This window comes from Haliotis rubra, unplaced genomic scaffold (assembly GCF_003918875.1).
Source record: "Haliotis rubra isolate DU_JTF1 unplaced genomic scaffold, ASM391887v1 Scf175, whole genome shotgun sequence".
NCBI classification, from domain to species: Eukaryota; Metazoa; Mollusca; class Gastropoda; order Lepetellida; family Haliotidae; genus Haliotis; species Haliotis rubra.
Window position 1 is genome coordinate 711,050 of NW_025765725.1, and position 13,894 is coordinate 724,943.

At 42.8% G+C, this 13,894-nt stretch overlaps 1 protein-coding gene across 1 annotated transcript in view; it reads left to right on the plus strand.

Annotated features, from left to right (window-relative positions):
- The window catches only part of LOC124272990 (RING-type E3 ubiquitin-protein ligase PPIL2-like), a 50,258-nt gene that overhangs the window by 19,918 nt on the left and 16,446 nt on the right, over nucleotides 1–13,894 (plus strand). The window contains 7 exon segments of the mRNA XM_046708227.1: nucleotides 6,308–6,372; nucleotides 6,374–6,384; nucleotides 6,882–6,991; nucleotides 9,023–9,067; nucleotides 10,378–10,483; nucleotides 11,949–12,055; nucleotides 13,668–13,757. Coding sequence (XP_046564183.1) covers nucleotides 6,308–6,372; nucleotides 6,374–6,384; nucleotides 6,882–6,991; nucleotides 9,023–9,067; nucleotides 10,378–10,483; nucleotides 11,949–12,055; nucleotides 13,668–13,757 — 534 coding nt within the window.

Genomic DNA, 13,894 nt, shown 5'->3' on the forward strand with positions numbered 1-13,894 from the left:
CCCAGATGAACTGATGCGGAAAATCATGATCATGATGGAAGACCACACTACAGACTGGAGAAGCAGCCAGCCCAGGGGCCTGAGCCTTCACGAAGGCTCCAACGCAGACGACACCCCAGAGGGACCCCCTGTCAACGTGGCGGCCACGGCTGAAGCCACCTTCGCTGGCGAAGAAAGTCACAGTCCACCTCGACGAAGGACCCAGATGTACAGCCTTAGCGAAGACCTTCGCGAATGCGGGATAGATCATCACCTTCCTCGGCTTCATCCTTAGATGCGGACTCAGACCACCAGACTTCACGGAAGCCTTCGCGAAGGTCAAGTCGCCGTTCCCAGGACGGACGCGAGAGGAAGCTTCGCTGGCGCCTTTCGGCGGGCACCTGGCTCCAGATCATCTTCGTCCAGAAGGACATCGAGGGACTCCACAAGAGCTTCGCGAAGCTATCAACATTCACCTCACAGGTCTCCGCGAAGGTCAACCCATAGACGCAGATCACCAAGACGATCACCTCGCCGTTCTCCGCGCCGATCTCCTCGTTCATCACCACGTCGATCTCCTTGCAGGTCACCACACAAGTCTGCACAGAAGTCTACAGTCAGGTCTCCCCTAACGTCACCCGGCACAGTGGTAGAAGCACACAGTCCACCATCTGAAGAGCATCAACCTCTCTTCAGCGATCCTGGGGTAGAAGATGATGGAGGCATGTTCTTTGGCCTTAATAGATCTAGAACGATCAATGAGACTCTTATCACCAGATTTCGTGACACGACATCTGAAGATGATAGGATGATCTACTCGGCCCTACTGATGCAAAAGAAGGACCAGCAGTTCCTAACGGATCATCTCACATCTGTCTCAGCAGCGCTAACCTTAGCTCGTCGTCAAGGCCTCCTCGCTTTCTGCAGCTGGGGTGAGAACTTTACAGCTCCACTGTATACAGCCCCGTGGTCCTCCCCATCCACCTTGACGGAGGAATAGAGAAAGTCTCCAAGGAAGTCACTAAGGATTCCAGAGAAGTCCTTATGATTAAGTCGATGGACACGCTAGCCAGCGTCATCAGGCAGACTACACAAAGATATACAGGAGATCTAAATTCACTGGATTACAGAAACCGGGATAGGAAGATGGCCAGCTCCAGGAAAAAGATTCTTTTAAAATTAAGCCCATATGGCAACTATAGAGGAGGATCAGGAAGAGGCAGGGCACCCAGAGGTTCCGCAACTATAAATGCTGAAAGACAGGTTCGAACGACTGGAGTCTTTCCACCCCAGCGTTCCAGTACAACCGCCACAAGTGGGTGGGCGCCTTCAACTACACTGGCAGAACTGGGGAATGTTACAAGACCCTTATGTCTCCAACATTCTTCAACACGATTTCAGGTGATCCCACTACAGGCTACGCCTCGTGACAGTCAACCCTCACAAGTTCGACTTCCAGGCACAACAACTACCAAAGTTAAGAGGCTGTTACATCAAATTTAACCAAGCAGAGCCATAGAAGTGCTAGATCAAGTAAACATCGAACCAGGCTTCTACTCCCCAGTTTTCCTAGTACCCAAGAAAAACTCCAAGGAGAAATACAGACTCATTTACAACATGAGCATATTCAACAGAAATTATCTACGCAAACCGCCAAAGTTTCGCATGATACATCTACCTCAGTGTTACGGCAGTTGATTCGTCCCATGGATTACATGGCCAGTATAGATCTGCAAGACGCATATCTACACATCCCGATACATCCCGAATCCAGGAAATACCTACGATTTACACTAGACGGGCTACACTAGATCAGCCCCCTGGCTATTCACGAGGATAACGAAACCTATTGTCACCTATCTACATCGTCTAGGGCTACGCAGTGCGTTCTACCTCGACGACGGGATACAAGTAGATCAAGATCCACAGTGTCTCAAACTACAGTTAAACTACATCATAAAGCTACTAACACAGCTAGGATGGTTAGTAAATTTACTCAAGTCGGACCTAGTACCATCGCAAGATCTGCAATTCCTAGGCATTCGATTTATCACGACTCTCAACCGTATCGTCGTACCAGAAGACCGTTGGCTCAAGATCCAACAGACCATTCCGCCAGCTCTACTCTCTCCGTTACCACTATGACATTGGCAGAGCCTGTTGGGTCTCCTCACGTCAGCCCAAGACATGACAGTCAGAGGCAGAATACAGTTACGTCCGTTACAGGTCTTCATCAATGCACATCTCAGCGACCTACAACCATTCAGTCTACCGAAACACCTCAGACCTCATCTACTATGGTGGACCAGGAGGTCGAATGTCTCGCGAAGGTATTTGTTTAACAGAGCAGGAATTCAAAACCCATCTATATGTAGACGGCAGTCGCTTCCAGGGTTGGGAGCTCATCTCAGCCAACCGGACTGACATCAGGGTTATTGAATCAGCAAGAAAGCAAGCTCCATATAAACATGTTAGAGATGAAAGCGTAATCAGCGCCATACTTCATTGGAGCACCATTCTACAAAATCGCATCTGATGATTCATACCGACAACTTCGACAGTGGCGTTTTATGTGAACAAACAAGGCTCAGCGAGATCACTGAACCTATTGACTTTAAGCTTTCAACTGTTCGATCTAATCCACGATCTCAACTTACATGTCAGAGCATGTCACATCCCGGAGCCAAGAATGTACTAGCAGACGCGCTCTCGGCCACATCAACCGTCACCGACAGAATGGATGCTCAATACAGAAATCTTTGCACCGATTATCAAGCAAATAGGAGCTCAGCTAATAGATCTATTAAGCCCTGCGCTTCAACAATCAGCTACCGACATTAGGTGTCACCAGTCCCGACCCACAAGCATGGGCAGCGGACGCTCTAAGCATATCCTGGGAAGGCCTCAATGCGTCGCAGCGTTTCCGCCAGCAATAATCCCTCAAGTGTTACAGAAAATCAGACAAACACAGAACCTCCAACTCACTTTGGTCGCCCTACTGGCCAGCCAGAGCGTGTTTTCCCATTCTAATTCAAGAACTGGGTCAACCAACACTAGAGCTACCAAAGCTCAAATCTATTAGTACATCCACACACAAACAGGTGCACGGAAGCCCAGGGTATTCCAACTTCGCATTATGGACTGTATTAAAATGTGTTTAAACAAGAGAGGATATTCAACCAGGCGGCAAAAGCAGTCAGCTTGCTTTACACGGCTATTCTACCGTGGCAATGCGGCGACAAGGTGGCACAGTTTAGAAAATTACGCGCCAGCAAATAAAGGGATTTACAGTGAGAGATGCTACTCATCCACAAGTGGCAGATTATTTGTGTTACCCTACGTCAAAACAAACATTTAAAGGCTCGACATTGTCAACATATCTTGCCCGCTTAGTTCTGTGATAACTATGAGAGCGGGTGTCAAGTTAACCAAGACTCCAGAGTTACTGGCCTTACTACGTGCTTTCCGATTGGAGGATCAAAGCGGAAGTTCCACGCCCAAAACTTGGGATCTGAATATAGTGCTCAACACCTCACAAGTGGGGCTTATGAACCGTTGGAATCGACAACCTTTGAATTTCTCTCACAGAAAACGGCTTTTCCTGTTATCTCTAGCCACGCAGCCAGGATGTCAGAAATTCACGCACTAGATTATGAGAGGATACAGTTTGATGACAATCAAAACACAGTGCACCTGGGATTAAGATGGGATTTCATCGCCAAAAATCAATTGCCAGGTCAACCAGACAGGTTATTCCATATTCCTGCACCCTCCTCAATTCTCGGATCTCAGGATACACTGGACTTATCTCTATGCCCAGTCAGAGCTCTCAAAATCTATTTATGACGTTCCAAAACAAGGCGAAGATTTCTCAAACGATTATTCATCCCCTTATCGGCAACAACTCAGACAGAAGTCTCTCGTACCACCATATCTATATGGATAAGAACTGTCATACTTCACTCCTACAAGGCAGCAGGACTGGACCCTCCAACAGCATCAAATCCCCATGAGATCAGGGCATTGGCTTCCACTACTTTCGCTCTACACGGTAACTGTTCATTGAATACAATTATGGAAGGATGCTTTTGGAAATCTAACATGGTGTTTGCTAATCACTATCTGAGAGATATCACCACGAGGGACGTCTCAAGAGGTATTCACCATTTCGGTCCCTTGGTCCTCGCAGACAGCAGTTGACAGTCCCTCAGAGATCGCTTAACACATAGTCTTCTGAGAGATTATTATGTATATTTCATACCAGTATTATCTAGCTTATAACTCTCTGGGAGTTCTAGGGCTATGTATATGCTTCTAGCTTAGGTCTACTCAGCCTTAAGCTTATACTGATGATCATGTTCAGTTGTATAGCTTCTCCTTGTCGGAGTCGCTTTTATATCTTTATTGCTATTATCATAGTATATTATTATTGTAATACCCCATCTATGGCAGTGTATAAACTTATGGTTTATAGTAGAGGAATTATCCTAAGTCAGTGCCTTTATGAAGTTCCCGTTAGGGGGTTATTACAGTTATATCTATATAAATCACTAATTTTATAAATCCAAAGTATTCTGTTCTTTCCCACCTCCGTTTCCGTAGGATTCTACAAGCAAAAGAGCATGAGTGAGGATAAGGAAAAATATGTAATTTTTAAAGTAAATTGATATTTTATACTTATCCTGAGTCATGAGGTAAACCCTCCCATCCTCCCCACATAACACTTTGGATTTCCCTGTAAATTCAAGTGTTGGGCTCGCAAAATCAGGAGAGAGTGAAGCATGAGGCCAGAGGGTGGCGCCACCTTTTCCCGGCGCAGAGGCAAAGGGAGGCAACTCTTGGTGAGTACTAATTAGTGATTTTACATTGAAGGGAGCTTCAATTAAGGAGATACAAGTGTTCCACTATGTTCGCAAGAAGAAGAAGACAAGCAAAAGAGCATGAGTCAGGATAAGTATAAAATATCAATTTTACTCTAAAAATTACATTTTTGCACGATTCAAGGCTAATACTGAGTGTAACCTCCATGTGACTGTATGATGGCCATCTCATCTGCATACACCCTGTCAGCCTCCTGATCCTCTGAAGGGGCAGTCTATGCCATTCCTGGTGTAAAGCAGCTTCCATTTGGGCCAGGTTCTGTACAGGAGGATCCCTTTGTTGCACACGACGACCAATCATGTCCCAGATATGCTCCAAAGGGTTAAGATAGAGGCTCATTCAATCGTGAGATATGACAGGGGATGCTTAACTAAGTTCTTTGTGTATATGTAATTAATAATGAACAGACTCATTTGTTACTCCCTGCTGTCAGAGATGCCAATTAGGTGTATCAGGGTTTTACGCGATGTGCAAATGTGCGTCCAGTAAACACACATGTAGTAAATGGACGCAGAAATAAGTTCACTGCGTCCAGAGGGACGCACGATATTATTCATTCACCCAGAAGACATCAGTGACTTCGCTAAGTGTTTGGTTGATTCCTTCAAAGAAGTAGGGGCCTAGGAGTAGCCTAGTGGTTAAAGCGTTGGCTCGTCACGCCGAAGACCCGGGTTCGAATCCCCACATGGGTACAATGTGTGAAGCCCATTTCTTGTGTCACCTGCCGTGATGTTGCTGGAATATTGCTAAAAGCGTCGTTAAACCAAACTCAGTCAGTCAGTCAGAGCAGTAACGTACATCATTTCATCCATCAGTCCACATGGTCAATGATTCATTCCAGGCTCTGAAGGAATTATTAAAACATACAGTTCTCTACACTGTTCCTTCACAGGACCCTCATTTGGCCAGCTGTGACCCTTAAGACTAATAATTGCATGTCACCGGGACAACCATGTTTGTGAGTCGAGGTAAAACCCTGGTGTATGTTATCAAGATCATCTTACCTGTGATAGCTGTGGTATTTGATTATTTATCTTGCCTCACACATAAATGTCGTTTTCTGATTGGCTAAGCGCTCTTCTATTATTTTCAATGTACCCTGCTTACAAGCGAGTAACATTTTCTATGTACCCCACTGGGAATGCCGAACTCATTTGGTACTTCGTAGTAGCGATTCTTTATCTTGAATAACATTGAATCATGCATGATGTACGGATTACTGATGTTTTGCGAATGCAAATCCAGGGAAGGGAGATAACTCTAAATTTGTTTTTCTTGTTGTCTTGTCGTCTGGTACTCCATACTATGATTGATACCCGAGCTTCAAAAAGTTCAAACTTGCCATTGAGGTGTTCGATAACATAAACAAACATTGAATGTACATCAGCCTATGTCCCTCTCGTGACCAGTGAACAACTTATAATGTAAAAGTGTTCTGTGGTTTCAGGACCCTACAAATTTGGACAAATTCAACTTGTCAGACTTCTACCATATCAAAAACAACTTGAAAGTTCCCTGATGAAGGTGAGGGTTATTTAGTAATAATTTTTCTGCATTTAGGTTCATCAATACATACTGCCGTGAAGATCCGGGTTAGAACTGGTCTTCAGCAACCCATGCTTGTCGTAAGAGACAACTAACGGGATCGGGTGATCTGACTTGGTTGACACATATCCCAATTGCATCGATTGATGCTCATACTGTTGATCACTGGATTGTCTGGGCCAAACTTGATTATTTACAAACCGCCGTCATATATCTGGAATATTGCAGAGTGCGGTGTACAACTAAACTCACTCACACACCCACATGTGGGACCTGATGACAATCTCAGTGGTGCAGGGGTGGTAGGATACCCTTGTGGTTAAAGCAATCACTCATCTCACCGAAGACCCAGGTTCAATTCCCTACACTGGTACAATTTGTGAAGCTCATTTCTAGTGTTCCCGTACTGTGATGTTGCTGGATTATTTCTAAAATTGGCATAAAACCATTCTCATTCATTCTTTCATTGTGTTCAGACAGTGACCAGTCGGACCCTAAGTACCGTCTGAAGAACATCAACTCAGAGGCCCGGGATACTCTGGAGGAACTGGACCGTGACTACAAACCCAAGGATCTACACCTGCTGGTGGGTAGAAAGAGCTGCAATTCTTAGCCTTACCAGGAACCCTAGACAACCAGTGAAAGTGGATGAATTACTTGTACCCTGATAATATTCAATGGTTGTTGTTTCCACAGAAATGGTTAAGACCAAAACCTGCATCACTTTGGGCTTTTCTGTGGTGGTGGTGGGTTTCACATAAATGGTTAAGTCTAAGATTTGCATCACTTTGGGCTTTCCTGTGGTGGTTGTGGTGGGTTTCACATAAATGGTTAAGTCTAAGATTTGCATCTCTTTGGGCTTTCCTGTGGTGGTGGTGGGTGGGTTTCACATAAATGGTTAAGTGTAAGATTTGCATCTCTTTGGGCTTTCCTGTGGTGGTGGTGGGTTTCACATGAATGGTTAAGTCTAAGATTTGCATTACTTTGGGCTTTCCTTTGGTTGTGGTGGGTTGGTTTCACATAAATGGTTAAGTGTAAGATTTGCATCACTTTGGGCTTTCCTGTGGTGGTGGGTTTCACATAAATGGTTAAGTCTAAGATTTGCATCACTTTGGGCTTTCCTGTAGTTGTGGTGGATTTCACATAAATGGTTAAGTCTAAGATTTGCATCACTTTGGGCTTTCCTGTGGTGGTTGTGGTGGGTTTCACATAAATGGTTAAGTCTAAGATTTGCATCTCTTTGGGCTTTCCTGTGGTGGTGGTGGGTTTCACATGAATGGTTAAGTCTAAGATTTGCATTACTTTGGGCTTTCCTTTGGTTGTGGTGGGTTGGTTTCACATAAATGGTTAAGTGTAAGATTTGCATCACTTTTGGCTTTCCTGTGGTGGTGGGTTTCACATAAATGGTTAAGTCTAAGATTTGCATCACTTTGGGCTTTCCTGTAGTTGTGGTGGATTTCACATAAATGGTTAAGTCTAATATTTGCATCACTTTGGGCTTTCCTGTTGTGATGGTGGGTTTCACATAATTGGTTAAGTCTAAGATTTGCATCTCTTTGGGCTTTCCTGTGGTGGTGGTGGGTTTCACATAAATGGTTAAGTGTAAGATTTGCATCACTTTGGGCTTTCCTGTAGTGGTGGTGGTGGGTTTCACATAAATGGTTAAGTGTAAGATTTGCATCACTTTGGGCTTTCCTGTGGTGCTCTACACTCCGAAGACCCGGGTTCGATTCCCCACATGGGTACAATGTGTGAAGCCGATTTCTGGTGTCCTCCGCCGTGATGTTGCTGGAATATTGCAAAAATCGGCGTATAACCATACTCACTCACTTTCTATGGTGGTGGGTTTCACAAAAGTGTGAAATGTCCTGGATCCGAATCTGACTCTAGTGACATGCAGTGATATGACTAAAAAATATGAAAGGATGTCAGACCTTGTCCACTCAGTATGGACCATATGTGGGTCTCAAATATTTGAAGGGTTTTAAACACATGGCAGGGAACTCATTATCACAGGTATTTCAAGAGACAAAGACCAATACAGTCAACAGTCAATCATTCTCAGGTCATGGACCTGTCAGAGAGTAGAATTTTATAATGTTTTTTTCCATTACATTTTTTCAATAGATTATTTTTCTGTACATATTAATTGTGCTGTTGCACAAAGCATAGTAATGTGCCAATATTTCTGTGAAATTTCCCTGGAGTGATGCAATCACACTTGGGACTGCTAGATACACAAGGACTAGATTTGGACCAATAACTAGGAGAACAGTGTATGCTGTAATAACAATTACCGGTATATGTTTATCAAATGTTGAATAATATATACATTATGTAATCATGTACTCTTATCCACCGATATTGTGATATATTAGAATACTGCTGAAATCAGCTTTTACCTAATCCCTCAACCATGATATCCAAACTAATCACCCAAGATGTGATATATTTATGGTTTCCATGGCAACAACATTTGGTTTAACTGGAATGTACTTAAAATTCCTTGCTGATCGTCTACATCCTGGTAAATAATGTTCAGGTGTTTCAAATGGTATTTATTTCACTGTTTACAGTTTAATCTACCATTTCTGACATTACACTGTGCCATTTTCAGGGCATTACAAACGAGCAGAAAGCCAAGCCTGACAAGTTCAATTCTGTAAGTATACACAGTGTTTATTTTGATTGGGGCTTTCACTACAGGATGTTTCCTTCAGTATGCTGCCTTACCGTGAAGAACCGATTAGAATTGGTCTTCAGCAATCCATGCTTGTTGTAGGAGGTGGACCCGTGAAGATCCGGGTTTGAATTGGTCTTCGGCAACCCATGCTTGTCGCACTAGGCGACCCGTAAAGACTCGGGTTAGAATTGGTCTTCAGCAACCCATGCTTGTTGTAATGCAAGAGGCTTAACTGTGAAGATCCGGGTTAGAACTGGTCTTCAGCAAGCCATGCTTGTCGCACTAGGCGGACCCGTGAAGACTCGGGTTAGAATTGGTCTTCAGCAACCCATGCTTGTCGCACTAGGCGGACCTGTGAAGACTCGGGTTAGAATTGGTCTTAAGCAACCCATGCTTGTCACACTAGGCGGACCCGTGAAGACTCGGGTTAGAATTGGTCTTCAGCAACCCATGCTTGTCGCACTAGGCCGACCCGTGAAGACTCGGGTTAGAATTGGTCTTCAGCAACCCATGCTTGTTGTAAGAGGCGAACTGTGAAGATTCCAGGTTAGAATTGGTCTTCAGCAACCCATGCTTGTCGCACTAGGCGGACCCGTGAAGACTCGGGTTAGAATTGGTCTTCAGCAACCCATGCTTGTTGTAAGAGGCGAACTGTGAAGATCCAGGTTAGAATTGGTCTTCAGCAACCCATGCTTGTCATAAGAGGTGACTAACGGGATCGGGTGGTCAGGTTTTATGACTTGGTTGACACATGTCATCGTACCCCAGTTGCGTAGATCAATGCTCATGCTGTTGATCACTGGATTGTCTGCACCAGCCTTGATTGTTTGCAAACTGGCGCCATATAGCTGGTATATTGCTGAGTGTGGCGTTAAACACCAACCAACCAACAGAATTAAACCATTACGGATGATAATTACTGGCAACATTTTCATGGAATGAAGTTCCCAGTAAATGAGTTTGTATATCTTATGAAGTAATTACTAGGGAAAGCACTGGTATTGCAATGAAAGCTGTGCCCAACTAACCCTGAACACTTAATGTGCTTTGCTGTGATTATTTTTGCTGAAAAGCCAATATATCTTTTAAACAATGTTTATTTTTATTAAGCAATATGCTGACAAGGCAAAATGTTACATTGTTTATATTGCACCAGTGAATAAGCAATATGTTTTGCTAAGATTTGCTGACAAGGCAAGCAACACTGGAGAAGCTGATGATATATAAATATAGATATTCTTGTTATGTACATGTGTTATGTATCATGAAACTATTTGCACTTTGACCAGGCATCCTACGAGCCCTGCTCAACTGGTGTTATGTATCAGTATCACCAGCATCCTTCACGTGCAGTATCCACAGCAGCAGTGACCCCACAGACAGAGCAGGAGTCAGGTAAGGTCAGGTGTACTGATGGAAGGGAGGTTTATGTTGTATTTTAGTGACAGCAGTCAAACTCTTTGTTGGTATTGAGATATTTAAATAAATCTACTGTCTTCATAGTTTATCCAACATCTGCTTTAACGCTTCCAGATAATCGACGGTATAGCATGTACGGATATAAAATAAGCACGATACGCTAGGAAATAATTTAGAAAACGTTTACGCTGCTAATGTCACAGCAATGGTGTACGGTCTTAGAATCCTTTATAGACGTATTTATCCGAAAATGTATTGTTTTATTGATTATTGCAATGTTGTGGCGCATATATGAAATGAAACACAAGATTACTGATACTCCATGAAATCCCATTCAGTGCTCTTAATGTACTCTTAAGGTTTTCCAGTACTCCTGTATTGAAAAAATAAGGAGTACGTATTCCTGATGTTGAAAAATTATCTGGAGCCCTGTTAACGTCTTCTGATCAGACAGTGCAGTGTGCTAAGGTTGTTGTTTTTTGTTTAATTACATCCAAATTTGAAACCTGGTTGACTGGCTACATGTGTGGAATTGTTGGAAAGTCTTGACTCAGCATTTTGCAAACTTCCCACCTTTTCTTATATGTCTTTGAGAGGCATTTTAGACGTTGTAAAGATGGAAGGAAAACCAAGTCTATTGATAGTCAGTTTCTTCATAGCAATTAGTACAAGGTTTCGGTGTAGGTACTGACACCGTTATCAAGCAAGTCATATGTCTTATATGTCATCTGAATCGACTGGAAACGATCTGAAATTTGGTGCTGATAACAAGCTTCCTAACAAGCTACCTATCTGCAGTGTTCATGAATAGCGTCGGACCCTTGGAAAAATCTGGCAGATTTGCCGTTGGTCCGATGGAAGTCTACAACCTGCCGGCGCCAGTGTCCGACTGTATATTTAACCACCCATGAAGGTCCAGGTTAGAATTGGCCTTCAGTAACCCATGCTCGTCGTAAGAGGCGACTAACGGGATCGGGTGGTCAGGCTCGCTGACTTGGTTGACACATGTCATTGGTTCCCAGTTACGCAGTTCGATGCTCAAAATTTTGATCACTGATTGTCTGTTCCAGACTCGATTATTTAGAGACCGCTGCCATATAGCTGGAATATTGCTGAGTAGGGAGTAAAACTAAACTCACTCACTCACTGTATAGTTCACAATGACTTTGACTGAAGATAAGTATATAAATATACAATTTATAGTTAAAATTTCCAATATGTGATATATATATGACCCTTGTTTGCTGTTTATAAATTTTAAGTTTGTTAATAATTTCAATGCCAATTACAAGGAATGTTAAATCTGAAATGTGTGTTCCATTTTCATACTATGGGTCCTGTAAATTTTCAATGGGTCAGACAGACATCTGAAACTTACAGGACCCAATGTCCTGTAACCTTTAAACACCACTCGTGAACACTGTATCTGATCTGTTTCCAGCTGTTATACATGAAGATGTGTTGAGATATGAGAGAGTCCACAAGAAGGGTTACGTCAGGATGGTGACCAGCCACGGCACCCTCAACTTAGAGCTCTTCTGTGACATGGTGGGCAATTATTCAATCAAATGTTAAGGTCTTTCTTCCTGAAAAATCCACGTACCCAGCTGCCTGGTTGCTCTTCCTTGTGTACTTTTGAATCCAAAATATGGTTGGACATGCATGGTTTAATATGATGATGGAAGAAGAAAAAATGAAGAGTATTTTGTATCTTTCTTTTAACATGTACACTGAGGATCACTGAAAATGTCGTCTGCTAGCAAGTAAACAAAGGGGGATAACTCTTCACAAACTAATGAAAAGGATTAACGGAGTTGTCTCCCTTGAATGAAACCAAGCACTTGATAGCTGGTCAAGGTTGTTTATACTAGAAATCCAATTAAACATATTCCTAAAATTCTCAATAATTTCTGGTCATACTATACATAGTAAGCTGGATGTATGGATCAATGCTTTGGTGAGTCTGTCCTGACAGACTAAGGACAGGAAGACATCCGACTCCTATAGACTGCAGATGCAACTATGGGTTGATGCAATCACAAATTTAGACCTGACATGATATATCATATACATAGTTGTTAAACAGGAAAGATAAACATCAGAAGTGAGTGAAAATGTTACATTGTGTGTTTTTTAGTGCTGTAACAATATGACATATGTTATATTTGGGATAACACTTTCTTAGTAAAGTACAGATTCCAGTACTTTTTGGCTTGAGTCCCATCCGGGATTCGAACCCACACCCTCAGAGTCAGGCACCTAATCGCCAGCACACAAAGTCAGACACCTAGACAGCTCAGCCACTGCGACTTACACAAAAATGGAAGTCTGACTACTGGTAGTCTAAGACTTTGTGTACTCCTCTCATAAGTGTAAATTGGCACGGCTCCCACGGCCGAAAGCTATGATAACACAATGCCATTTAGAAAGTTGTCAAATGTAATATATGTTATACTTGGGATTACACTTTCTTAGCAAAGGCATCTGACTTTGTGTGCTGCGATTAGGTGTCTGACTCTGAGGGTGTGGGTTCTAATCCTGGATGGGACTCATTTAACATATGTTACATCTGACCAATTTCTAAATGGCATTGTGTATTCATGCTGTAACGAAGCATCGAAACTATCAGTGGATAGTAATTAATGAGTCTCCGACAGCAATTAATTGATGGTAGAAACGAAAAACTATCGATGCTTCGATAGTATGTGTGACTATCGATAGTTAAATAAATGACTTCCGTTCATAAATGCACAGCACAAATACAGGAAGTACCAGATTCATTCACTTTCATTTAGAGTTATCCGCTCCTGTTACCTCTTAAACAAACATGGCGCCAAACACGGCATGTGACATGAAGTTTGAAATAGTGAATAACAGTATGTTTATGTTTGAACTATTTACTTGATCTGGGTTTCAAGTTTCTTGTCAGTTATTAAAAGAAATTGAAACTCTGTCAACTTGTTTTTATTTCATATAAACTATACATTTGTTTGGGAAATCACTTCAAATGAGACAATTCAAGGAGAAAAAATATATTGCAATAGTATTGCAATAGTTGGTCGCAATAGACTATCACTATCGCAATAGTATGTTCAAATAGACTATTGAATCGCAATAGTTGTTTCCCCCTCAATAGTCACCCCTAGTGTTCTTGTTCCAGGTGCCCAAGACTTGTGAGAACTTCATGCAGCTGTGTGCCCGGGGGTACTACGATGATATGACTTTCCACCGTTCCATCAGAAACTTCATTGTGAGTGTGTCATGTTCATTCTGTTCTTGTTCATCATATTTTCGGGCCGGTGGGGTGGCCTTATGGTTAAAGTGTCCGCTCGTCACGGGTTTGATTCCCCACATGGGAACAATGTGTGAAGCCCATTTCTGGTGTCC